The sequence below is a fragment of the Mirounga leonina genome, unplaced genomic scaffold (assembly GCF_011800145.1).
Source record: "Mirounga leonina isolate KUSES-001 unplaced genomic scaffold, KU_Mleo_1.0 Mir_129, whole genome shotgun sequence".
Taxonomy (NCBI): Eukaryota; Metazoa; Chordata; class Mammalia; order Carnivora; family Phocidae; genus Mirounga; species Mirounga leonina.
This window is the reverse complement of record NW_023270323.1, coordinates 79,432,966-79,456,530: the sequence shown is the minus strand read 5'-3', so window position 1 is coordinate 79,456,530 and position 23,565 is coordinate 79,432,966. Positions and strand designations below refer to the sequence as shown.

The window sequence follows — 23,565 nt, the reverse complement described above, 5'->3', positions numbered from 1 at the left end:
TCTGGCAAAATAGTCATCTCCTTAAGCCAGCCTAGCTTTCCTGCTATAGTCCCAGGTGAAGACCTGCTTGTCTCCGCCGAGAGAAGGCGCCTGTCACGTTAGTCCCGTGTTTGTTGAGGGGACTCATGTGGTTTCAGCCTTCTGCCCAGTGACTGGCTTCTCCTGCATCCTGCACTGTCTGCGCTTCCTCTCTGGAGGGCCCGGTCTTATCTCTAAGGCCTTATTTAGTTTGAACACTTAAAAATATTTCCTTGTAACACTCCTTTTTCAAGAAAACTTTTTCATTTTTTTTTTAACTGCTGTTTTCTTATCTATTGTTTTCTAATTTAAAATATGAATGTTTTATTATTATAGTTTACCACAAATAGTTTTTAAATTTTTTTTTTTTTTTTAAGATTTTATTTATTTGTGAGAGAGAGAATGAGAGACAGAGAGCATGAGAGGGAGGAGGGTCAGAGGGAGAAGCAGACTCCCCGCCGAGCAGGGAGCCCGATGTGGGACTCGATCCCGGGACTCCAGGATCATGACCTGAGCCGAAGGCAGTCGCTTAACCAACTGAGCCACCCAGGCGCCCCTTAAAACAAGCTTTTAGAGTCCTCTGTGATCATAGGAGAAATGAAAGATAAGTGTCTCCCACATTAGAAGTTGATCTGCATTTTAGCCCTCCAGTTGTTTTTGCTGAGATTTGTCTACTTTCTGTTAAGGACTGTTATGCATATAAAAACTGGCTCTTCCCTAACAGGTACTGAATAATTGCTTATGTTTCTCACTAAAGTAGACCTGGAAGAATAACTCCTGTTCCTTTCACATGTGCAGGCCTTACTTGGTAAACCTTTTGCCTTGCCTGACTCGAATAAGCAAGAGACCTGAGGAATCTGTTCAGGAGACCTTGGCTGCAGCTGTACCCAAAATTATGGCTTCTTTTGGCAATTTTGCAAATGACAATGAAATTAAGGTATGATTATTACCTCAAGTCACGAACATGAATGAGTCTTGTGGGCAGTCAGGGCTTTTGGACAGGCGGTCGTTTGGGAGTGCTTCTTGAGTTCTACTGCGCTTCATGGTTTAGATGAAAATCTTTTTAATTATTTTGAGCTGCTTCCTACTTCCGCTTCCTTATCATGTGGTGGAGAGTTCAGTAGGGAGAGGGCATGGATGCAAATTCAAAAGGTGATTTTCCAGAACAGATTGATTTTTGGTGTATTGGACTGACTCTTTAAGCTAACTTGGGAGAGGTGACTGTCCCAGGAGTGCAGGCAGGAGAAAGCCCAGTGATGATGGCCTTGTAGCTGGCGGGGACCACTTGCCTTCCTGTTTGTTCTGTGCCTCAACAAACAGAACAAACTCCCCAACCACGTTTGTGTTTTGTTTTGTTTTGTTTTTTTAATTTTTTTTTTTTAAGATTTTATTTATTTGTGAGAGAGAGAATGAGAGACAGCATGAGAGGGAGAAGGGTCAGAGGGAGAAGCAGACTCCCTGCTGAGCAGGGAGCCTGATGCGGGACTCGATCCCGGGACTCTGGGATCATGACCTGAGCCGAAGGCAGTCGCTTAACCAACTGAGCCACCCAGGTGCCCCTGTGTTTTGTTTTCAATGTCCAGAAATTGTGACCCTGCCACATAGTGTGAAGATTATAGATTCTTGACTTCCTCCTTTTTGTGGGTCAGTCCTTTGTTAGTGTTTCTTTTGGTATTTCCCTCCACATTTCTAGATAGCAAGCTATATAGCATGTATATTATAGCAATGTAGTGCTAGTTTTTGGGGTTTTTTAAAAATTATTTTTACTCTGAAAGATAAATTTAACCCTAACCTGGCTCCCATCTTCTTACTATAGTTATATCAGTATTCAGTGTGACATTATCATGTCCAAGTAATAGTCACAACTAGTTATGATCTGTCCTTGTATTCTACTTCTTTATTGAACTTTTTGTTTTTTGGGGATTTAATAATTGCCTCTTTTTTATTTTGCTTGTTATTCTTTGGCCATTTATAAAGTCTTCTCATACCTTCAAACAGCTTTGTAAAATGTGTCTCAATGCAATTCTCCACGTGACAGATAATTTATTGGGTCCGTTTTCTCCACCAGAGTCCTTTGTCCTAGAATTCTCCAGCTGTTTGCCTCAGTCTGGTCCAGATGCTCTTTAGGTCTGAGGACTTTTCTTTGTTGTCCTCTTAGGAATTATTTTTGCTGCTCTCCTGTTGGATGCCTGATTTCTAGATGCCATATCTTTACCTTCCTAGGCATACTCCCTTATTGTGATGGTATTTTGTTATGTTTTATTTCTATTTTCCTTTTCTTTTTTTCTGTACTTTATAGACGTCCATCTGTATGTTGAGTTTTTGTTCCTGCTGTTGTATTTTTAATTTCTAAGAGCTCCTTCTTGTGTTCAGAATGTTTATGTTTTCTGGCATCCTCTTCTTGCTTCGTGAATACACTCCTTATCTTCTGAGGATATTGATTACAGTTTTCTTGACAACTTTCTTTGACTTCTTCATTGTCTGTTTCTCTTGACTTCCTCTGTACTCTCTGTTCTGGTCTTTCACTTTTTTTTTTTTTAAAGATTTTATTTATTTATTTGAGAGAGAGAATGAGAGAGACAGAGAGCGCATGAGAGGGGGGAGGATCAGAGGGAGAAGCAGACTCCCCGCCGAGCAGGGAGCCCGATGTGGGACTCGATCCCGGGACTCCAGGATCATGACCTGAGTCGAAGGCAGTCGCTTAACCAACTGAGGCACCCAGGCGCCCTGGTCTTTCACTTTTATGTTGGCAGTTTTCCATTTAGATTTGAGTGAGACTCTAAAAAGCTTATTGGAAGCAAGTGTGTGGCAGGGTCTGTCCCATGGTGGGCTTCATGAGGTATGATGGATGGTGAGCCTCCTTTTCCACTCACACTGCATAAGTGTCAGTCTCAGTAAGTCTTTTCCTCTTGAGGTGGTCAGTATCCCAGAGGAAGGTTCCTCATTCTCCTGCTTGGAGGGTAAGCCTGCTGTGTTTGTCCTGGGATCCTGGGATAGAGGGGGCGAACGGTCTCACTGGTCAGAATGCACACTCTTTCTTCATTTGTCTGTTTTCTGTCCGTGCCTCATGTCTGACCTCGGCTATGCCAACGTCTCTGGAGATTATCCCCTAGTCTTTGCGGGAGGTGGGAAGCGAAGGCAATGTCCTGGGCTGCCCCGGGTGAGAGGAGACCTAGGGCCGAGTGGCCGGCAGTGTGCACAGGGGCAGGCAGGCTGCTTTCAGATGTTTCTGGAGCCTCCCAAGCCCGAGCTGTTCTTGCAGTTCTGTGGCTTGAGGGAGCTTGCCTTTAGTTACAGGCCCCCACCCCCAGCTCCCAAAAAAGCTTACCTACGAGCATCTTCCTGTGGGCCGCAAGGTAGGCAGTCGGCACTTGTTTACTTTCTAGCTTGCAGAATTTGTGCACGCCTCTCGCTGCTCTTGTCCCTGTCCTGTTCTTTTTGTCCTTGTCAGTCGATGCTTTTTAAAACTTGTGCACATGATTTTAGGGGAGTGTCTGGGTGGCAGAGGTTCGTTCACACATCCAACACAACACGTTTGCTCCGAAGTCTCCTCACCTCAGGTGTATTTTCATTCTCAGGATGACCTGTCAGAGACAGACTCCTCCTGAGGCTTGTTTTACTCACGTGTAGGCAGCACAGAAATGACTGCTGTGCCCCTTGGTGAACCGTCGCAAAGTGGAGGAGAGCGTTGCCAGCCCCCGGGAGCCCCTCGGGCCCGCCCCCGTCACTGCTTCCCCTCCTCCCTGGAGTGACCACTGACCTGGCTCCTGAAGCCACGGGGACTGTTCTTAAATTCGACAGATGTAGAGGTGTGCAGTATGCGTTCTTTTTGTCTCATTTTCTTTGTTGCTGCACATTAAGTCAGTGAGAGTCTCATGTCATTGGTGTGTTAATTGATGCAGATTTTATACTTGCGGGGCACGCCACTCTGCGAACACACCACGGTTTATCGCTTATCGTAGCCGAGCGTCTGCCCGGTTCTGCTTTGTGGCCATTGCGAGCGCTGCGGCTGCGCCCACTCTTGCGTATGTCGTTCGGAGCACAGGTACAGCCTGCCGTTGTGGGTCCTAGACCGGGCGTTGCTGGGCTGCAGGGACATGTGTTTCATCTTCAGTAGATGCTGCCGAGTGTCCGCCCCTGCTCACGCCTGTGTCCGTGACGTGCGAGAGCCCCGTGGCTCTGCCTCCCCCTGGACCTCACTGCTGCGGGCCCCTTCAATAGCCATTCTCATGACTGTGCCCTGGTGACGTATTTTGATTTTAATTTCCGTTTCCATCCCCTATAGTACTCTTGACTTTAAATGATTTTGCATCTTTTCCCTTTTGAAGTACTCTTAAAAATATGTCCTACACATTTATTGAAAAGTGAAGATGTCTGCCCTAAAATCTAGCACACTTCCTTCCCGTTATGAGAGGAGCCTGCCTGTGGTCTGCCAGTTGCCTTCTCAGCACTGTGGGATTTGGACCTGAGAAGGCCCCCTCAGACTCTGAGATTCAGTTTTATTATTCCAGACTATTGAAGTTCACCGTGGGCTCACTGTTTATAATAATGCTCAGCTTTCACTGTGCTCGTAAGTGTGGACTGATACGGAATGATTCGTACTAGTTCAATGACGTATGTATGTGTGTTTTCACTCAGACGAGTTACTTTAAGGTGCCAGTATCTTTTCTCAGAGTTAAGAAGGTTTGTCTGAGGTAAGTTGACTGGGTTCTCCTGGTGGCGTCTGCAGGAGGAACTGGAGGCCACAAACCATGGGGAACATCCTGGGGCTGAGGGTCTGGTCCTCTGCCTTTCTGGTTCCAGAGATCTAGTCTGTAAGCTCACCAAGAATGGATGAGCCTCTGAGAACCAGTTGGTGCTAACCATACTGTTAAGAAGGAGCTTCTTTATAAGTCAGATGCCAGTCTGTTAACGTGCTGCTCGTTTGCCTGGGTTCAGGGCTCAGTGGCGGTGCCCTGACGGTATCCCCAGCCCAGGTAGCTTTGCTCAGTGAATGCCAAACAGTAACGGAGACCAAATTGTTGCTCAGAGTGGGTTTTAGAGTGATGGAAATGGGTGTTCTTATGTAAGCTAGTTCTCCAACTCAGGAAGCTAGATGGTCATGCCTTTTCTTTTTTTTTTTAAGATTTATTTATGAGAGAGAGTGCCTGCGATGGGGGGCGGGGGTGGCAGAGCAGAGGGAGAAAGAGAGAGAGAGAGGGAAGCAGACTCCCCACTGGCAGGGAGCCCAATGCAGGGGTTCAATCTCCCGACCAGGAGATCACGACCTAAGCGAAAACCCGAGTTGGGCGCTCAACCGAGCCATCCAGGCGGCCCACGCCTTTTCATTCTTTGGATATTTTTGTTAAGATTTAAATGGCCATCGTTGGAATTCTAGCATGATCTACTTTGGGTTATCCTGGAGGTTCTGTGACAAAGTCTTCTCTCCTTAGGAAAATACTCGGGCGCTCCGCTGCTGCGGCCCAGCTCATTAGCACTTTCCAGAGCAGGGAGCGTCTCTCGGTGGTGTTAGCAGCACTCCTGTAGGCCGACTCAGGCGGGGATGTGGCTGTCCTCGGCTATTGCGCTTTTCTCCTTGACTTCCTTATTTGGGTTTTGTTTGTTTTTTTTTACTGTCTTTATTTTACATGGCGTCGTTTACTGACCCCATACCCAGATGCTGTGGGTGCACCTTTTCTAGAAGCTCAGGTTTTCACTCTTGGGTAGAGGACATAGATACTGAGCAAGTCCTTACTTACAGTAAGGAAGTAAATAGACTCCTTCTGCAAACTGCTTTGGAATAGCCCAAATTTGGGGTGCTTTTATTCAGCTGTAGGGAAGTCCAGTTGGTCATAACCTATACTCTGTAAGAATTTGGAGTAATTTTATGAAATAACATGATAAGCTTCCTAGGAGTTTTGTCTTTTATCTACTTGGATTTTTGCTGCCCTAGGTTCTCTTAAAGGCTTTCATAGCGAATCTGAAGTCAAGCTCCCCGACCATTCGGCGGACGGCGGCTGGCTCAGCGGTGAGCATCTGCCAGCACTCGAGAAGGACGCAGTATTTTTATAGCTGGCTACTAAATGTGCTCTTAGGTAAGAGGTAGTTGTATGAGCGATTTTCCCCATGGTGTGCTGGAGTCTCTAGCATTTACCTGAGACACATCTTTTGAATTCTTTTAAAATCAGGCAGTGCCTTAGCTCCCAGCCCAGGCCCTTTGGCGCTGGCCGACTAGTGAATGGCGACTGTGTTGAGGCTGCCATGAGCCCATGTTGGGTGTTGTGACGATTAGGACAAGGGGCCGCCTCTCTGCAGAAGTGTGGGCGCCCCTGTGCCTGAGGACAGCTGGCCTCCGTGCAGCAGACTGCACAGCTGTGTGTGTGGGCTGTGAGTGTAGTAAGGCTCTGAGGCCCGAAGCGGAGCCTGGGGTCTTCGCAGGTTCTCTGCTGATGGTTTCTCCTGTCTGTGGACTCGTTTATGGAAATCAGCACTAGCAAGGGCGGAGGGGAGCATGTGGATATTTGATTATGAAAGGACGGCCTGACACTCATATGCAGCCGAACTCCCTCTAACGGGCTTGCTCAGCTAAGGATGCGAAGGTTATTAAAGCCTTTCCTAGATTTTGGCCTAAAGATGAGATACCTGTCTATTTTCCCACAGTAATGTTTGGGCCGTCTTTATCCCTCACTACCAACCTCATAACACCTCACTACCAACCTCATAACACCTCATAACACCATAAACAAATTGAGCCCTGAATCCCCCAGCAGACGATGATGTTAAGAGATCTCATTGCTCCCATACAGGTTTGCTGGTCCCTGTTGAGGGTGAACATTCTACCCTCCTGATTCTTGGAGTGCTGCTCACACTGAGATACCTGGTGCCCTTGTTGCAGCAGCAGGTCGAGGACACGAGCCTGAAAGGCAGCTTTGGGGTGACACGGAAAGAACTGGAAGTCTCCCCGTCGACAGAGCAGCTTATCCAGGTGGGAGCCACGTGCTTTGCCCTGGTGCCTGTACATAAATGGTGGGCATTCGAAGAATCAAAACATACGGAAGAGAGGGCGCCTGGGTGGCTCAGTCGGTTAAGCATCCAACTTTTGATTTCGGCTCAGGTCATGAGAGTCTGCTTAAGATTCTCTCCTCCTGGGGCGCCGGGGTGGCTCAGTCGTTAAGCGTCGGTCAGGTCATGATCCCAGGGTCCTGGGATCGAGCCCCACATCAGGCTCCCTGCTCCGCGGGAAGCCTGCTTCTCCCTCTCCCACTCCCCCTGCTTGTGTTCCCTCTCTCGCTGTGTCTCTGTCAAATAAATAAATAAAATCTTTAAAAAAAAAAACAAAAACATACGGAAGAGAAATGGCAGAACCAAGGGCTAAGAGCTTGGTCTTTGCAGCTGGACCACCTGGTTCAGATCCTGGGTCACGACCCCTAGCCACGTGACCTCTGGATGGCAGTGACATCAGAGTACAATGAAGGTAATCTCTCGTAAGGTTACTGAGAATGTCACATATGCCCCTTAGGCTCCTGCCTGGCACAGAGAATGCTCTTACCCTGTTTGTAAAACCAGGACTCAAGAGATGGGTTCCTCCATTCAGTAAGTATTTATCGAGCACCCACTGTGTGCTAGGCACCAGGACAGGTGCTGGGGATACATTGGTGATCATTTTGGGTATGGTCTTTGCCCCTGGAACCTGTGGTCTGGTACACTAGGGTATACACCAGGGAGTTAGGGACACGGTTCATTGGAGTATAGGAACAGTATGTCAAAGCTTCTCTTTCCAATACAGAGAAACCCCGTATACATTCTAATACAATGTTATCTGCATCTGACTTCAATGATGGACTTCATTTCTTTGCAGCTTGCTCATCCAGATTATTTTCTCAACCTTGAAACAGTACAGCTACATTTTAAGCAATTGGATTTTGTGAACTTGGCTTAAAATGTTAGGGTTTTGGGCGCCTGGGTGGCTCAGTTGGTTAAGCGACTGCCTTTGGTTCAGGTCATGATCCTGGAGTCCCTGGATCGAGTCCGGCATCAGGACTCGACCTCTGACCCTCCCCCCTCTTATGTGCTCTCTCTCTCTCAAATAAATAAATAAAATCTTAAAAAAAAAAAAGGGTTTTACCATATTGAATGGACTGGATGCTGCCAAAGCCCCTACCCTTTATATAAGTCAGATGGCCACTTGGCACATACAGGAGTTGAGACAACAGTCCGGGGTCCTGAGAGGGCTGCCTTGTTTTATAGAAAACAGCAGGCTCTGTTTTCTATATTGGCGACATTGTAGTTCATAGATATTTCGGTCAAGTGGACTTAGGAGTTGTGTCCTTTGCCTAAATTTTGTAGGGTACAAGATTGTAAGTGGCTTAAAATAATTCTTACATAGAAATCATGAATTGAAGATGATTTAATTATTTAAGCATTGAGTCAGGTAATACTTGCAAAGTGCTTAGAATCCTTCCTGGTGCGTGGTGAGGCCCTGGGAATGTGGGTGGATGGGGGGTAACCAAGCAGGAGTAGGCTCTAAGAATCTCTGGGGGTGACCGTTCTCCAACCAGCTGCCCTTCAGCTGTCCCCCGGAATACAAGCAATAGCATTCTCATGAGATAGGGCACTGAATGATGGTGCCCTCACAAAAAACATTACTGGATGTTTTAGTGAGTAAGACAGGTGTTCTAGTGGTAATAATACATTTAAAAAATAGGTTATTTCATCCTTACCTTGTCTGTCTGTTTTACTTTTTATTATGGAGATTTCCAGACATACAGCAGTAGACAGCATTGTAAACTGCCTTCAGTAATTATCATCTGTGTTAATAATTGTCAACTCAGGGCCAATTATGGTTCACTTATAATCCCACTTCTCTCTCTTTGTATTATTTTGAAGCAAATCCCAATCATCATATTAATTTATCTGTAAGCATTCTGGTATATATCCTTATAGGTAAGAACTCATCTTTGTTTTTAAAACTTAATGACAATGCCATTGTCACATTTTTTTTTTTTATAAACATATTTTTTCCTGGAGAGCTGAATTTTTAGCATTTACGAGCACCATCTTTTTATTTTTTATTTTTTTAAAGATTTTATTTATTTATTCATGAGAGACAGAGGGAGAAGCAGGCCAGGACCCTGAGATCATGACCCGAGCCGAAGGCAGATGCTTAACCCACTGAGCCACCCAGGCCCCCATTGTCACATCTAAAAAAAGGAACATTTTCTGCACATTAAATACCCTCTCACCCTCTGTCAGGTGTTTCCTCTTTTGGAATCAGTATGCAAATAAGATTGGAGCTCATTTTTTTTGTTTTAAGATTTTATTTATTTATTTGAGACACAGAGAGAGAGAGCATGAGCAGGGGGAGAGGCAGAGGGGGAGAAGCAGGCTCCCCGCTGAGTGAGGAGCCCCATGCGGGGCTCGATCCCAGGACCCTGGGATCATGACCTGAGCCGAAGGTAGACACTTAACCGTCTGAGCCACCCAGGGGCCCCTGGAGTTCATTTGTTGGAGAAACAGGTTGTCCTGTGGAACTCCTGGCCGTCGGATGTATTACTTGCCATCCCATTGTGTAAATTAACATATTTCTTTGTCTCTGTATTTCCTATAAATTGATAATAAGCTAGAGTCTTGTCGGATTTAGTGTACATTTTATAATGTACATGATATCTGAGTTCTGTAGTACTTCTGTAACATTTTTTAAAAAGATTTTATTTATTTGAGAGAGAGTGTGAATGAGAGAGAGCGAGAGAGAGAACATGCACAGGGGTGGAGGAGGGGCAGAGGGAGAAGCAGGCTCCTCGCTGAGCAGGGAGCCTGACTCAGGGCTCGATCCCAGGACCCCAGGATCATGACCTCAGCCGAAGGCAGATGCCTAACCGACTGAGCCATCCAGGCACCCCTATGATATTTTAAAATAAATACGTAACTATTAGGATTACATACTCAGAATTTTCTTCTGCTGTTTTAAGAAAAAGCCTGCTTAGTCAAGAAATTTTGGAGACCATTGGTCTACTGGGATAAGCAAGCAAACAATCACTAGATGGTGTGGTAAGGTGGGGGGTGGGGGGTGCTGTAGGGGCACAAAGCGGGGAGCCCCTGTCTCATCAAGGTCAGGGAGGCATACTGGAGAAGTACGAGCTGATGCTGATGGGTGAGTGGGATTTGATCAGACACAGGGAGTTGGGGGAAGTTTTATAGACAGACCACAGCCTTTCTCCGGTCTGAGGAGTGAGCATGAGGGCGAGTGCAGCATGTGGGTGCACGTGCGCAGACGGGCACTGGTATGGGTCCTGTGAAGGGCTCAGGGCTTCTCATACATTAGCAGGGGTGCTGGTGCAAGACCAGAGCAGGGCACAGCGGCCTGTTTCTGTAGTGGGCCAACTGTTGAGCTGCACCAGCAGAGCAGAAAAGCAGCCACAGACGATCCACAGAGGTGGCTGCGCTCCAAGAAAACCGTACAGGAAAGGTGTTGGGCCAGATTTGGCCGTGGACTGTGGTTTGCAGGCCTGCAGCCCCTGTGGTGATAGGGCCGCCCTCAGAAGAACGAGGCACCAGCGATTGAAAGAAGCTGCCTCAGAGACTTTTACTTTTTTTTTATACCCTTCTAGACTGTTTTTTTTTTTTTTTAAACACATATACTTTTATGATATTAAAGGTAGCGCTGCCCAACTTACCAAATAAACACACAGGGTGTCAGTTACATTTGAATTGCAGAGACATCATGAGTAGTTTTGTGGTGCAGGTATGCCTGAAATTGCACAGGACATAGTTAGGCCGCGAAATTATTTGTTTATCTGAAATTCAGATCTAACTGGGTGCTTAGTATTTTACTGGGCAATGCTAACGAAATGGAAAAAGAGGGGCACCCCGCTGGCTCAGTCTCAGTCTGAAGAGCACGCGACTCTTGATCTCAGAGTCATGAGTTCCAGCCCCATGCTGGGTGTAAAAATTCCCCCCCCCCCAAAAAAAATAAGGGGCGCCTGGGTGGCTCAATCAGTGAAGCGTCTGCCTTCAGCTCAGGTTATGATCCCCGGGTCCTGGGATCAAGCCCTGTGTTGGGCTCCCTGCTCAGCGGGGATTCTGCTTCTCCCTTTCTTTCTGCCCCTCCTACCCACTCTCTCTCTCAAATAAGTAAATAAAATCTTTTTTTTAAGATTTTATTTATTTAAGAGCGAGAGAGCATGAGAGGGGGGAGGGTCAGAGGGAGAAGCAGACTCCCTGCCGAGCAGGGAGCCTGATGCGGGACTCGATCCCAGGTCTCCAGGATCATGACCTGAGCCGAAGGCAGTCGCTTAACCAACTGAGCCACCCAGGCGCCCGTAAATAAAATCTTTAAAAAAATTAAAATAAAATAAAAATAAAAAAATACAAGGAAAAAGCATGCACCCGGTGTGTTCATATAACGTAATATGGTATCACAGGCAGCAGTAGAATCTGACATGACGCCTTCGCTATGTGGGGACTTCTTCCATGGTGCTTAGGGCGGTGTCTCTTGCATACCGTGTAGGAGGCCGGCTGTACTCGCCGTGTATGTGAGCCTTCTTCTCCGTCTCCTCATCACCAGTCAGGCAGACGATGGTCTTGATTAGCACGCTGCTGCGCTTGCGGGAGTGCTGTCCTTACTTGTCAGGCAAAGTCACAGGGACTTGGAAAACATCGCGAAGCCATGATGGAGACATTTCTAGAGGCAGAAATTGAGGCACAGCTTTTGCTAACATTAAGACTCAAACACGAAAACCGTGAATCCTCGGACACGTTTTAAAAACCACGGCGATAACGCTTGTGCCTCTGCCTCCAGGTCTACGAGCTGACCCTGCAGTACACTCAACACCGAGACCACAACGCCGTGACCGGAGCGCTGGAACTCCTGCAGCAGTTGCTCAGGACGCCGCCGCCCGAGCTCCTGCAGGCCCTGAGCACGCCGGGCGGCGGGCCATTCGCCGCCACCCACCGCCAGCCCGGCTGCCGGAGCCGCAGCGGCAGCATCGTGGAGCTGCTAGGTGCGTTCGCTGCTGCGGGACCCTGTGCCACGCCGGCCCCCTCGTGGGACCCGGGGCCGCCACTGCGCCGGGCAGGGCGCGGCTCAGCTCCTCAGACACCCAGGCTGTAGGCGGGAGGACGGGAGGGTGGCAAGGTTAGGTGACAACATGAGGCCTGCCTCTGAAGCTGGTTTCTCTACTCTGACCCGGCCACCTCCCCGTGGTATCTCGTCCATCGTGAAATGAAAATTTGGGGAAAGTATTGCAGGACCCTCGTGCCACTGGGCCAGAGATGGGATCTTCAGGTCCTTGTGGGGATTTTAGAGTTCCTTTCTGCCCTTGAGGCCCTTTTTTGCTGTCCTCACTGACTCTAGGACACCCCCTCCTCTACGCCGCCACTACTCTTCTTTATGCTTTTGGGGATTGGGCCCTCATCCCTCCACAGGGTGCTGCCCTGCGGCCTGACTACTGGTTTTCCTCCAGCCCCTTGCGAGCTGGAGTAGGTGGGATCCCTGAAGCATGGCCTTTAGAGCTGGCTTTGCCACAGAGGAGGCTCCTGGGGCCTCTGTGGACTCCAGGCCTCACCTGAGCTGATTTAGTACAGTGCACGCGCCGCATGGCCTTTACTCAGCAGCGTTGGCGACCTAGAGACGTCATTGCTGCCTCGTTTGAACATAAATGTTTGCCTGAGCCACGAGCAGAAAATGAGGATGTGCCTGTCCACGTCCTGCGTACTCCAGAATCCTTTTCTCTGTGGAATGCATGCCATACAAACACTAATGACTAATGATTGTTTCCAATGGAAATTTGTATTTGAGTAGTAGTTGACCAAGCAATTTGAGATTTCTCATGTTTTTAATTTGACTTTTTAAATGCACGTTATTTGCACTTCTTTGACATTTTACGTCGTATCTTTAGAACTGTGTATTGGGGTGTTGGTGTGATTTTCGTGTGTCAGGATTCAGGTGTTGCAGTGCGGGGTTTAAGCACTGCCTGAGGAAATACGTTCGTTCACACACTTTGTAGTTCTAAAGTTGAATCACGCTTTTTGAAGATTTTCAAATGCCTTCTGCATTTTAGCTGCTTGTTATCTTAATTTCATCTGTCATTTTCTGTGATTTACAGCTGGAGGGGGTTCTTCATGCAGCCCTGTCCTTTCAAGAAAACAAAAAGGTGATTATCTCAGAAATCAGAGTCTCATGTTGAGTCTCGCTGCTTTTTCTGTATTTCTGTAATGCTGTCGACTGTGCCCGTCCTCTTCTCCACAGAGCGATTGTATGTATAAATATAACTGGGCTTAGAATGGTTCTGGAGGGCGGCTTTTGAAAATTGCTTGAATCAAAATGGCTTTGTCATAAATTTCTAATGCTTTCGGTCAGGGGTCAGCAAACTTTTTCTGTAAAGGGCCTGTTTTAGCCTTGTGGGCCTTCCTGCCTCCTCTCTATTCGGCTCAGAAGGCAGCCACGGGTGATGCTCAGCTCATGGCTGTGGCTTCCTTCCCATGAAACTGGATTTCCAGAAGTAGGCCTGCCCTAGTTTGCCTGCTCCTTGCCTGAGAGACTGTGTTATGTTTTGTAAAGGTAACTTACCTTTCCTATGAATTCTGTGTAACATTAGTGAGGAATGATGTTTGGTTAATTATTGGGTTAATTTGGGCTGATGATAATTTTTCAGCCATATTTAGCTATGCACATGCCAGAACATTCTGGTAACTGTCAATTTATTTTTATTAAAGGGTTTCTGATCTCTAATCGGATAGTTTTAGTACACATGAACACTTTTTCACCACACCAATTGTTTTATTTTCCGGTCTGGATTTCCATAGGAAAGAATTGCTGCCATTCTCTATTCTGAAATCTTAAAAGACAAATCTTTTTAAGAATTTATTGAGGTATAATCGATATACAACATAAGAATATTTTTTGTGTCGTGAGTTGAGGGTTTGGGAGCCTAATGCCTAGTATTACTCGCAGTATTGAATGGGACCTTAGCAGGTCTAATATTCTGGCCTTGACTGGGTTAAGTAAACATTTCCTAGAACCTAGAATCCATCATATTTGGGCCATGATAGTGTAGAATATTTAATCAAGTGTGAGATTTTGGTGAAACACTGAGGTTGTTTGAAGGCCGCCAGCTTCCAGGCAAAGTCGGTCTCTCTGTTCCTGAAGCAGGAAGGGACCGTGACTGAGGTGCCTTGTTGCTTAGCCGCCTTCCCGGGTGGTCCACCGTTGAGATGAGCTGTTCCTTCTGGGTAGGAAGCTGGTATGTCCTCAATATCTTTTTTGTGTTTTTAGTGTTTTTTTGTTTTGTTTTCCTTTTTCATCGAGAGCTGCAGTTTTAAGCTTTTTTTGTTATAGTTGCAAAAGTCCTTTTTTTCTCCACATGAGATCTGCAGATCTGTGAGAGAGAACAGCAGAGTTGATGTTGGATGTGGGATGAGGGCAGGGGCTGGTGTGGTGGCCTGGTGGCCCTTCTGGTGGCAGCTGGGACCTTGCACCCCTTGAGGGGGGGGCTCCTTGGAACAGGGGGGCAAATCCTGATTCTGAGGACAGAGACTTCTCTCATTAACCCCTCACGCGCAGGGTGGATTTTACTTGCTTTCTCAGGGTCAGCCACTTGTTCTGTAAGGAATGACCCTGTTACTTAGATAAGCCAAGTTGCTGTGTTAATTTTATCTAGATTTTGGTTTTCCTTTGCTTTTTCTTTGCCGTTTTCCCCCTTTAATGTCACATCAGTATAGATTTCTGGAAGTTGTCACTCCTATGACCTATTCCTTGGAAAGTAGTGAAGTTAGACATTGGAAATTGCCAATAATTATTTCTAGAGTGTCATTTAGTGACCTTTATGTGTAATGTAACCATAATGATATAATTAGTCCAATTAAATCATGTTAAGACTTTTCCTTTTTTCTTATCAATATAACATAAATTGAGATAATTTGGAAACCAAGAATTGTAAAATATGTTTTTTAAACTTTGTAAAAGATGAACTATTATTCCATCTTCCCAGATCATACAGCGCTCAGTTCTGATTATCGCCAGAGAGTCTGGCAGCTTAAAGGAGAACAGAGTAGAAGGGACCTGCAGGGTGACAGTTCTGTGTGTGAACTCTTTCTCTTTCTCAATTTTTATTTTGATTCTGGTTGGCTAGCATGTAGCGTTACATTAGGGTCAGGTGCCCAGCAGTTAGGTGTACACTCTGATTGCCACTGAAAATACGATGTGGCCGTCCTAAGGGCTAATAGAATTGGTTCTAGCCATAGTTTACGGTCTTTAAGATCAAATAGTAGTATAAATTATCCAACATTAATACAGATCTAAGTCAGTAAATACTAATCATTAAAATACTTGGTGTTATAGTTTGAGAATCATTGCTTTTAACTTTGTGCTGTAATGGTTTACTGATTTTAATAATATCTAAAAACAGTATCTTGGCGTTCTTTGTGTTTAGCACACTAGGGGTATAAAAATATATTTACCGTATCAGAGAATGAATTAAATGTGCTTATGATTTTCCACTTAGAATGTGCATCTGTTTGATTTTTGAAGTCCTTCCTATAGCAAGCTTAAGGATTCTTGCTACATCATTTCCTAGGGAAAGTACTCTTCGGAGAAGCAGCGGCCTTGGAGGATGACTCCGAGTCCAGGTCGGAGGGCAGCAGCCCCGCCTTCACAGGTAGCTCTCAGGGAGGGGCAGTGGTGCCCCCTCCCACCTTTTTTCTGGCCCCTTTCCTGCCCCTCTCCTGCCCCTTATGAGGGACTGTGCTCCTGGGGACAGCGGTGAAGCCAGCTTGCTCAAATGGTGGCTAATTCTCACTCTTTTTAAAACATTTACTTTGAAACGTGTGTGTGTGTGTTTTCTTGCATCAAATATTTGCTCTTTTCCTTGACTTAGGCTCTTTTAAAATTAGGTTTATACTCCCTGAGCATAAGTCTTCTTATGTAGTAGGGGGTGGTAGATAAGTGTCTCATGAATTACATGGGTTGTGAGGGGAAGATGGGATTAAAAATTGTCTGTGGATAGCTTAACTTGAAAGAAATTTACATTTCTTTTTTTTTTTTTTTTAAGATTCTATTTATTTATTTGACAGAGAGAGAGAATACAAGCAGGGGGAGCAGCAGGGAGAGGGAGAGGGAGAAGCAGACTCCCCACTGAGCAGAGAGCCTGATGTGGGGCTCGATCCCAGGACCCTGGGATCATGACCTGAGCTGAAGGCAGGCGCTTCATCGACTGAGCCACTCAGGCGCCCCAGAAATTTACATTTCTTTACAGATTCTTTATTCACTTCATGAGAGAGAAGTATTGATTAATATGCTGATATTTGGATTAAATGAGAGTGGTTTGGACTGTATAATCCTGTCCAAAAGAATATTTTTAGACAACTAAAAATAAGACTAAAGTATTTGGGAAGGAGAATCTGAATAATTCTGGTGGTGATTATTTATTCACTTACTTTTATAAAACAAAAAATTTTTTTAAATTATAGAAGTGAAAAAAGAAAAACAAAATTACAGCTCTCCACCACATTATAAAGCTCAAGTGCTCACTGACCCAGTGGTCTCTAGGCGAGACCGCCAACACCTTGGTGTAGATCTTCTTGTAGTGATTTTTATGTAGTGTGTGGCTTTTTTTAATGAGAATTTAAAAACCAAACTAGGAAAACATGCTGCGAAGTTGCCCTACGGGAGGGTAGGACTGGCTGCTTAGAGGTCTTGAACAGGGTCTGGGGAGAAGGAAAGCCCACATCAGAGAGATGGTGACCTTCTGTCATTTCTGAGCGCGGCCTGCTGAGCGAGCGCGGCCGACCGGCTTGTGCCCTACCAGGCTGCCTGTGGGTCGCAGAACCTTCCAAGCTGAGGCTGGAGCAGTTGCTCAAGGGCTTGAAGTGGTATTGTTACCGAGCATACTTCAGTTTTTACAGTGGAATACCATCTGAGAATATTCATATATAGCATTTAAAAATTATCTACTGATAATCCTTATTTTATGACTATGACATGGTAATAGAGTAAAAGGTAAGTCAAGAATATAGTAAAAAGCAATTTTAAAGACTTTTTAAAAATTTTTTTTTATTTATTAGAGAGAGAGCATGAGAGGGGGGAAGGTCAGAGGGAGAAGCAGACTCCCCACCGAGCGGGGAGCCTGACATGGGACTCGATCCCGGGACTCCAGGATCATGACCTGAGCTGAAGGCAGTCGCTTAGCCAACTGAGCCACCCAGGGGCCCAAAGCAATTTTAGTAATGTTTGAAGACTGCACTCTTGTCTTGCCTTTGAAATTTACTAGTTCAGATTTTCACTGTATTTCATGATTTTTTTGCAGTTAAAATATTTGGTGACAGTGAATTTTGGGGTATTTTGTAAGCATTTGAACCCTGTTGAACGTTTTCCTGGCCCTTTGAGGAATGAATGTTTTTTTGTCTTCAGCCTCAGTCAAGGGTGAGCTTGGTGGCGAGCTGGCTGCCTCTTCCGGGGTCTCCACTCCTGGCTCTGCCAGTTCAGCCACCGACTCCGTGGGCCACGACATCATCACTGAGCAGCCCCGGTCACAGCACACGCTACAGCCAGACTCGGTGGATCTGACCGGCTGTGACCTGGCGAGCGCTGCCACCGACGGGGATGAGGAGGACATCCTGAGCCACAGCTCCAGCCAGATCAGTGCCGTCCCGTCTGACCCGGCCATGGACCTGAACGATGGCACCCAGGCCTCCTCCCCAGTCAGCGACAGCTCCCAGACCACCACTGAGGGGCCTGATTCAGCTGTGACCCCTTCAGACAGTTCTGAAATTGTAAGTGGGTGGGGAGGGCTCTCGCCTGCAGGCCCAGACCTAGACCCTCCTGCTCATTTCCTTCTTCCCATCTGACTCACTAAAAAGAGAGCAGAGGTCACCAACTCAGGTCATTAATGGGGAGTTCAACCCCATCTGAGACCCTCCCTGAAGGCAATGGCCGAGTGTCATTTTTGTTGAACATGGAGGTCAGAAATTAGGTTAGTTGATGATATGAACTTTGCTAAAATTGAATGCATTTTAAATTCTTTAAGAACTTGTTGGGCACAGATTAAATCATTTAAAAAATCCGTAAGGAGCCTATTTATTAACAGATCTGTGGTCTTAATGCATTGTAATTAAAAAATTAATATTGTGTATTTAACGTTTTTTTGGCTTTTCAAAACCTTCTACAACATATCTCATCTTATAGAGCATGGATTTAAGTATTTCTGGTCTCTGAGCTAGTGGACAAGAAGCTCCTTAAGGATGGTCTGTTCACCAGCTTTGGTAAAAGTGATACAGAGTTTAATGCTCTGTTTTTTATTTTTTTTTATTTTTTTAATGATTTTATTTTATTTTTTTTTTTTAAGATTTTATTTATTTATTCATGAGAGACAGAGAGAGAGAGAGGCAGAGGGAGAAGCAGGCTCCCAAGGAGCAGAGAGCCCGATGCGGGACTCGATCCCAGGACCCTGGGATCATGACCTGAGCTGAAGGCAGACGCTTAACCATCTGAGCCACCCAGGCGCCCAATGCTCTGTTTTTTAAAAAACAATTCGTACTATTAAGTGTTCTGTTACTATTGAATAGATTTTACTAAGAATGTTTTTGTTTTGGTTTGGTTTGGTTTTTAGGCTTTTTTATGTGGATGAATGCAGAAGCATTGAACGACAAATCATGAGATAAAACACTTGTATGTCCCTATTGAGCAGTTGTCATGTGGATTCAGTTTCTGATGGCCACGTGGATTTATAATTCCTCGGGTAGAGAAGTGGGCTCACAGTTGGGGTTTTAACTAGAAGACCTGGAGAAGGGTAGGACAAATAATTGGAATAGTGGGAAAGGGATTTTAAGTAAGGAAAGGGTGAACAAATTCTAGCCAGTATGCAGGGAAAAGACAAGGTTAGGGAAAGTGCTGGCTGGTAAGTGTGTGTGGGGGGGGGGAGATTCTGCTGTGTGTTTATTGCACCAGCTTCCATGGGGTATCTTGCCTCTTTACAATGGATGATTTCTGGTGAATTTGTTAGAATTAGGAATGAAAGGCCATAGGAAACTCTGAAAACTTTTTTGGTCTTTTGAAATTACCCCGTTGTTCACTGGGTAGCAGTGCTGGGAATGGGACCTCTGCAGGTCTCTGTGGCCTGTAGAGAATGAACATCTTACCTTGATAATTCCCACATTGGTGGAGTTCTTTTCTGGTTTATGGGATGCTTCCATGCCTGTTAGGTAATCATTAATTATTTGCTGAACAAGTGTACTGAGCACCTGTTAAGTTCCAGCGATTGTTCACAAGCTGGGGATGAAGTAGAGGGCACAACATACAAAACTGCTCACACAAAGCTAATGTTCTAGAGTTGGAGTCACGAGACTCCTTCCCTATTGGGCTGGACAGCAAAGATGTGTGGCTTTCTAAGCCATATGGCCTCTGGCGTATGGTCCTCTCGGCCTCTGTGGTGTGAAAGCAGGCATTGACTATATGTAAATGAACTAGCATTCCTGTAAAACTTTATTTACAAAAACAGGTGGTGAGCCAGGTTCGGTCATTAGGCCGTGGCTTAACTACCCCTATTCTGGAGTGTGTGCATATGTGTGGGGGGGCAGATAATAAGCCCGTAATCAATCAATAAGTAAACAAATACATAGTCAGATGGTGATGAGTGCATAGAGAAAAAGAAACAAGTGAAAGGGATAGGGAATTTCCTCATGAGACAGCCCAGTGTGGTGGCTGAAGGACTGCTGCCGGGAGCCACAGGATGAGAATTTTGGCTCGGCCACTTCCTAAGCGTGTAGCCTGGAGCACTTGTGTGTGTCTCTTCTTGCCTCAGTTTTCTTATCCACAAATTGAGGGTAACAGTACTTGCACTGTAAGACTTACGGACCTTAAGGGGAATGATACATATAAAGTGTTTTTTGATTCTGCCTGGGGTGTAGTAAAATATTCAAAAAGTATTGTTTTTATTATGGTAAAATTTTTCATTTTAATATATATTTTTTAACTGAGGTAAGGTTTTTTGGGTAAACTAATTGGGAGAGTGGAGAACATCATTCCTTTCTTGGTTGATTTTGAACATGTGGCTTGATGTTTTTTATTTAACTCTAAGGATTTGGAATGACTTTTTAAAAATGATACAGAATTTATTTCAGTTATTGGTAGTGTATTGAGGTTCCATCACTCAGTTTTTCAAGTAAATTACATGAGATTTCAAGTGAATGTGAAAAGTTTTGCAATATGGAATCATAATTCAAGTTTATGGCCAGGTATATGATATATTGTGTCCAAAACTGAGATGATTTAGTTCTAGCAGTTTAGAAGCTAACCTAGTGTAGTGTTAGGTGTTTTTCTAAAAGATTTTTCTCATTGTTGACTTACTGTAAAACTTGCTTGTGAAGATACAGATTTTTGTTTAGATTTTTTTTTTTTTTTAATATCACAGAGAAATTTTCAGGTTGGAATTTCTTTGGTAGTTTTATAGTTGTAAAGCTTTTTGTAACGTAATAGCAATGTGTGATCAGTGAAGCTTGACCATTGACATGCATGCATCTCCGTGCATTTCAGGAAATGACCTTTGTGTGAATATGTGAGATGTGGTCCATGTGACTTCTGGCTTTGCCTTTGCCTTTCTGTGTCCGAGAGCCTGTCCCTCGGTGATGTCCCTTCAGAGCCCTCACCAGCCCCTCTTGAACCGTGCAGGTGTTAGATGGTGCCGACAGCCAGTATTCGGGGATGCAGATCGGACAGCCACAGGACGAGGATGAGGAAGCCACGGGCATTCTTCCGGATGAAGACGTAGATGCTTTCAGAAGCTCTTCAGTTGGTATGCAGACTTAAGCGGTGCGCTGTGGAATGGTCTTGTTTTCAACCCTGACATCTCAATTTTACCTTAGCTTCCAAGAAGAAATCTGCGGGTATCTTTGTTTTCTGAGTTGTAAATAGCAAATGAGGAAGGTCAGTTGAGGAATGACTGTCCTTGTTCTTGATCTAAATCCTGTAGTTCCATGTGGACTTTGTATAAATATGAATATTGTTTTTTTAAATTGGAAACTTGTCACTCAATCTCGATTTCTCTGATTTTGAAGCCCTGCAGCAAGCACATTTATTGAAAAGTATGGGCCACAGCAGGCAGCCCTCTGACAGCAGTATAGATAAACTTGTCTCCAGAGATGAAGCTGCCGAACCGGGAGATCAAGAAAACAAGGTGAGATACTTAAGCATGAGACCACTCGGCATTCTGAGTTTGTGTGGGTGTTTAAAATCACTCTGGCTACTGGGCGCCTGGGTGGCTCAGTCGGTTAAGCGTCTGCCTTCGGCTCGGGTCATGATCCTGGAGTCCCGGGATCGAGTCCCGCATCGGGCTTCCTGCTCGGCGGGGGGTCTGCTTCTCCCTCTGACCCTCCCACCTCTCGTGCTCTCTCTCATTCTCACTCTCAAATAAATAAATAAAATCTTAAAAAAAAAAAATTACTCTGGCTACTGTCCGTGTGCCTTGCTTCTAGCTTTCCCATCTCTGAGCTGCTCAGCTGTTTCCCCTTAAATAGTGACCCATTCCTAGGTGTGCTCTTCTTTTCTGCCTCTCCAGGTACTACCCAAATCCTTGAGAATTGCCTGAAGTTCTGCTTCCTTGAGAGTCCTTCCCAGACAAATCTGTCTTACACTGATTGCTACCTCACCTGATTTCTTGGGCCATTCATTTGATGGTCATGCATCGTCTTGCAGCATTTCTTGTTTCTGTGCATTGAGTTATGCCTTTGTTTGTTTTATGGTGGTGAAGTACATATAAAGTTTGCCATTGTAACTGCTGTGAAATGGGCAGCTCAGTGGCGTAAGTGCATTCATGCTGTGTGGCCATTACCACCCTCCATCTCCAGAACTCTTTTCCTCTCCCCAGATTGAAACTCTGTCCCCATTAACCACTAACTCCCCATTCCTCCCTCCTCCCAGCTGCTGGCTCCCACCATCTACTTTGTGTCTCTGTGGATGTGACTACCCCAGGAAGCACATACAGGTGGAACCATGCAGTGTTCTTTTGTGACTGGCTTATTTCACTGGGTATAATGTCCTCAGGGTTCATCTGTGTTGTAGCAGGTGTCAGGATTCCCTTGCTTTCTGACACTGAATAATATCCCACTGTGCAGCGGGACCCCATTTTGGTTTTCTGTTCATCCGTTGATGGACAGTTGGGTTACTTCTGTCTTTTGGCTGCTGTGAACATGGGGTTACAGGCATCTCTTCAAGACCCTGCTCTCAGTTCTTTTGGATATACACCCAGAAGTAGAATTTCAGGGTCCTCTGGTAGTTCTAGTTTTAGGTTTTTTTGAGGACTCTCGGCACCGTTTTCCACAGGGGCTGCACCAGTTTGCGTTCCTACCAGCCGTGCACAGGGTTCCAGTTTCCTCATGTCCTTGCCAAGGCTTGCCATTTTCTGGCTTTATTTGAGAGTAGCCATCCTACTGGGAGTAAGGTTGTATATCACTGTAGTTTTGACTTGCGTTTTCCTAATGATGAGTGATGTGGGTCATCTTTTCATATGCTTACTGGTGATTCGTATGTTGTCTTTGGAGAAAGTCTGTTCAAGTCCTTTGCTCAGTTTTTAATCAGGTTTGGGCTTTGTTGTTGTTGACTTATCCATTGAACTGCTTGTAAAATATCTCTGAATTGCTTACCTTTTTACCTGTGTCTTGTCTTCCCTTAATTTTAAATTCCTTGAGGGCAGGAAACAGTTTTGTACTTAGTTCCTCTGTAGATGCTCAGTCATCCTGTAGCCTCCGCACTTCCTTCCAGGTCCGGCTCCAGCCAGGTCTGCTCCCTCTCAGCTCTGGGCATTCCCAGGGCTCTTGCTTGTGCCTAAGTAGCTTCCCCGTGGTGGCTCATGCTGCCCTTTCCTGAGCAGCCTCTCCTGAGTGCCGGCTCCCAGCTGCCTTCTCTCCAGCGTGCCCTCCCTGCACACTGAGCTCATCCCTGCCACCGCCCACGTGACCGTGTAGCTTAGCTGCCTCTGACCGCGCTCTGATTCTGCTCCACCGTGGTCTGTGAGGCCAGGCTTGTGTGTGACAAAGATGGGCATCTCTGTATCCCTAGCACCCGGCATAATTACTGCTCTGGACCTGTTTGTTGAACACACTAGTGAATGAATGTATTGGTTCCTTGATCCTAAGACAAACGAGTGTTACTTTCTTTGTTGTAGCCTTGCCGGATCAAAGGTGACATAGGACAGTCTACTGATGACGATTCTGTTCCTCTTGTCCATTGTGTCCGCCTTCTATCTGCTTCATTTTTGCTGACTGGGGAAAAAAATGGTATGTACAGAAAGGCAGGTACAGGTGGAACATAAGGAATAGCATGGAGGACATTAGGAGAAGGAAGGGAAAAATAAAGGGGGGGAAATCGGAGGGAGAGATGAACCATGAGAGACTGTGGACTCCGGGAAACAAACTGAGGGTTCTAGAGGGGAAGGGGGTGGGAGGATGGATTAGCCCGGTGATGGGTATTAAGGAGGGCACATACTGCATGGAGCACTGGGTGTTATATGAAAACAATGGATCGTGGAACACCACATCAAAAACTAATGATGTATTGTACGGTGACTAATACAATAAAATTAA

At 45.6% G+C, this 23,565-nt stretch overlaps 1 protein-coding gene across 6 annotated transcripts in view; it reads left to right on the top strand.

The window, feature by feature from the left end:
• HTT (huntingtin) overlaps nucleotides 1–23,565 on the top strand; it is a 139,330-nt gene that overhangs the window by 29,563 nt on the left and 86,202 nt on the right. For 5 of the 6 annotated variants that reach the window (XM_035005403.1, XM_035005405.1, XM_035005406.1 and 2 more), the window contains 10 exons: nucleotides 817–955; nucleotides 5,951–6,092; nucleotides 6,804–6,982; nucleotides 11,795–11,996; nucleotides 13,101–13,148; nucleotides 15,570–15,650; nucleotides 17,402–17,763; nucleotides 20,657–20,780; nucleotides 21,043–21,161; nucleotides 23,148–23,259. In XM_035005403.1, the coding sequence (XP_034861294.1) occupies nucleotides 817–955; nucleotides 5,951–6,092; nucleotides 6,804–6,982; nucleotides 11,795–11,996; nucleotides 13,101–13,148; nucleotides 15,570–15,650; nucleotides 17,402–17,763; nucleotides 20,657–20,780; nucleotides 21,043–21,161; nucleotides 23,148–23,259 (1,508 nt within the window). The remainder of the gene's footprint in view (nucleotides 1–816; nucleotides 956–5,950; nucleotides 6,093–6,803; nucleotides 6,983–11,794; nucleotides 11,997–13,100; nucleotides 13,149–15,569; nucleotides 15,651–17,401; nucleotides 17,764–20,656; nucleotides 20,781–21,042; nucleotides 21,162–23,147; nucleotides 23,260–23,565) is intronic. The other variant, XM_035005408.1, reaches the window with a different exon arrangement.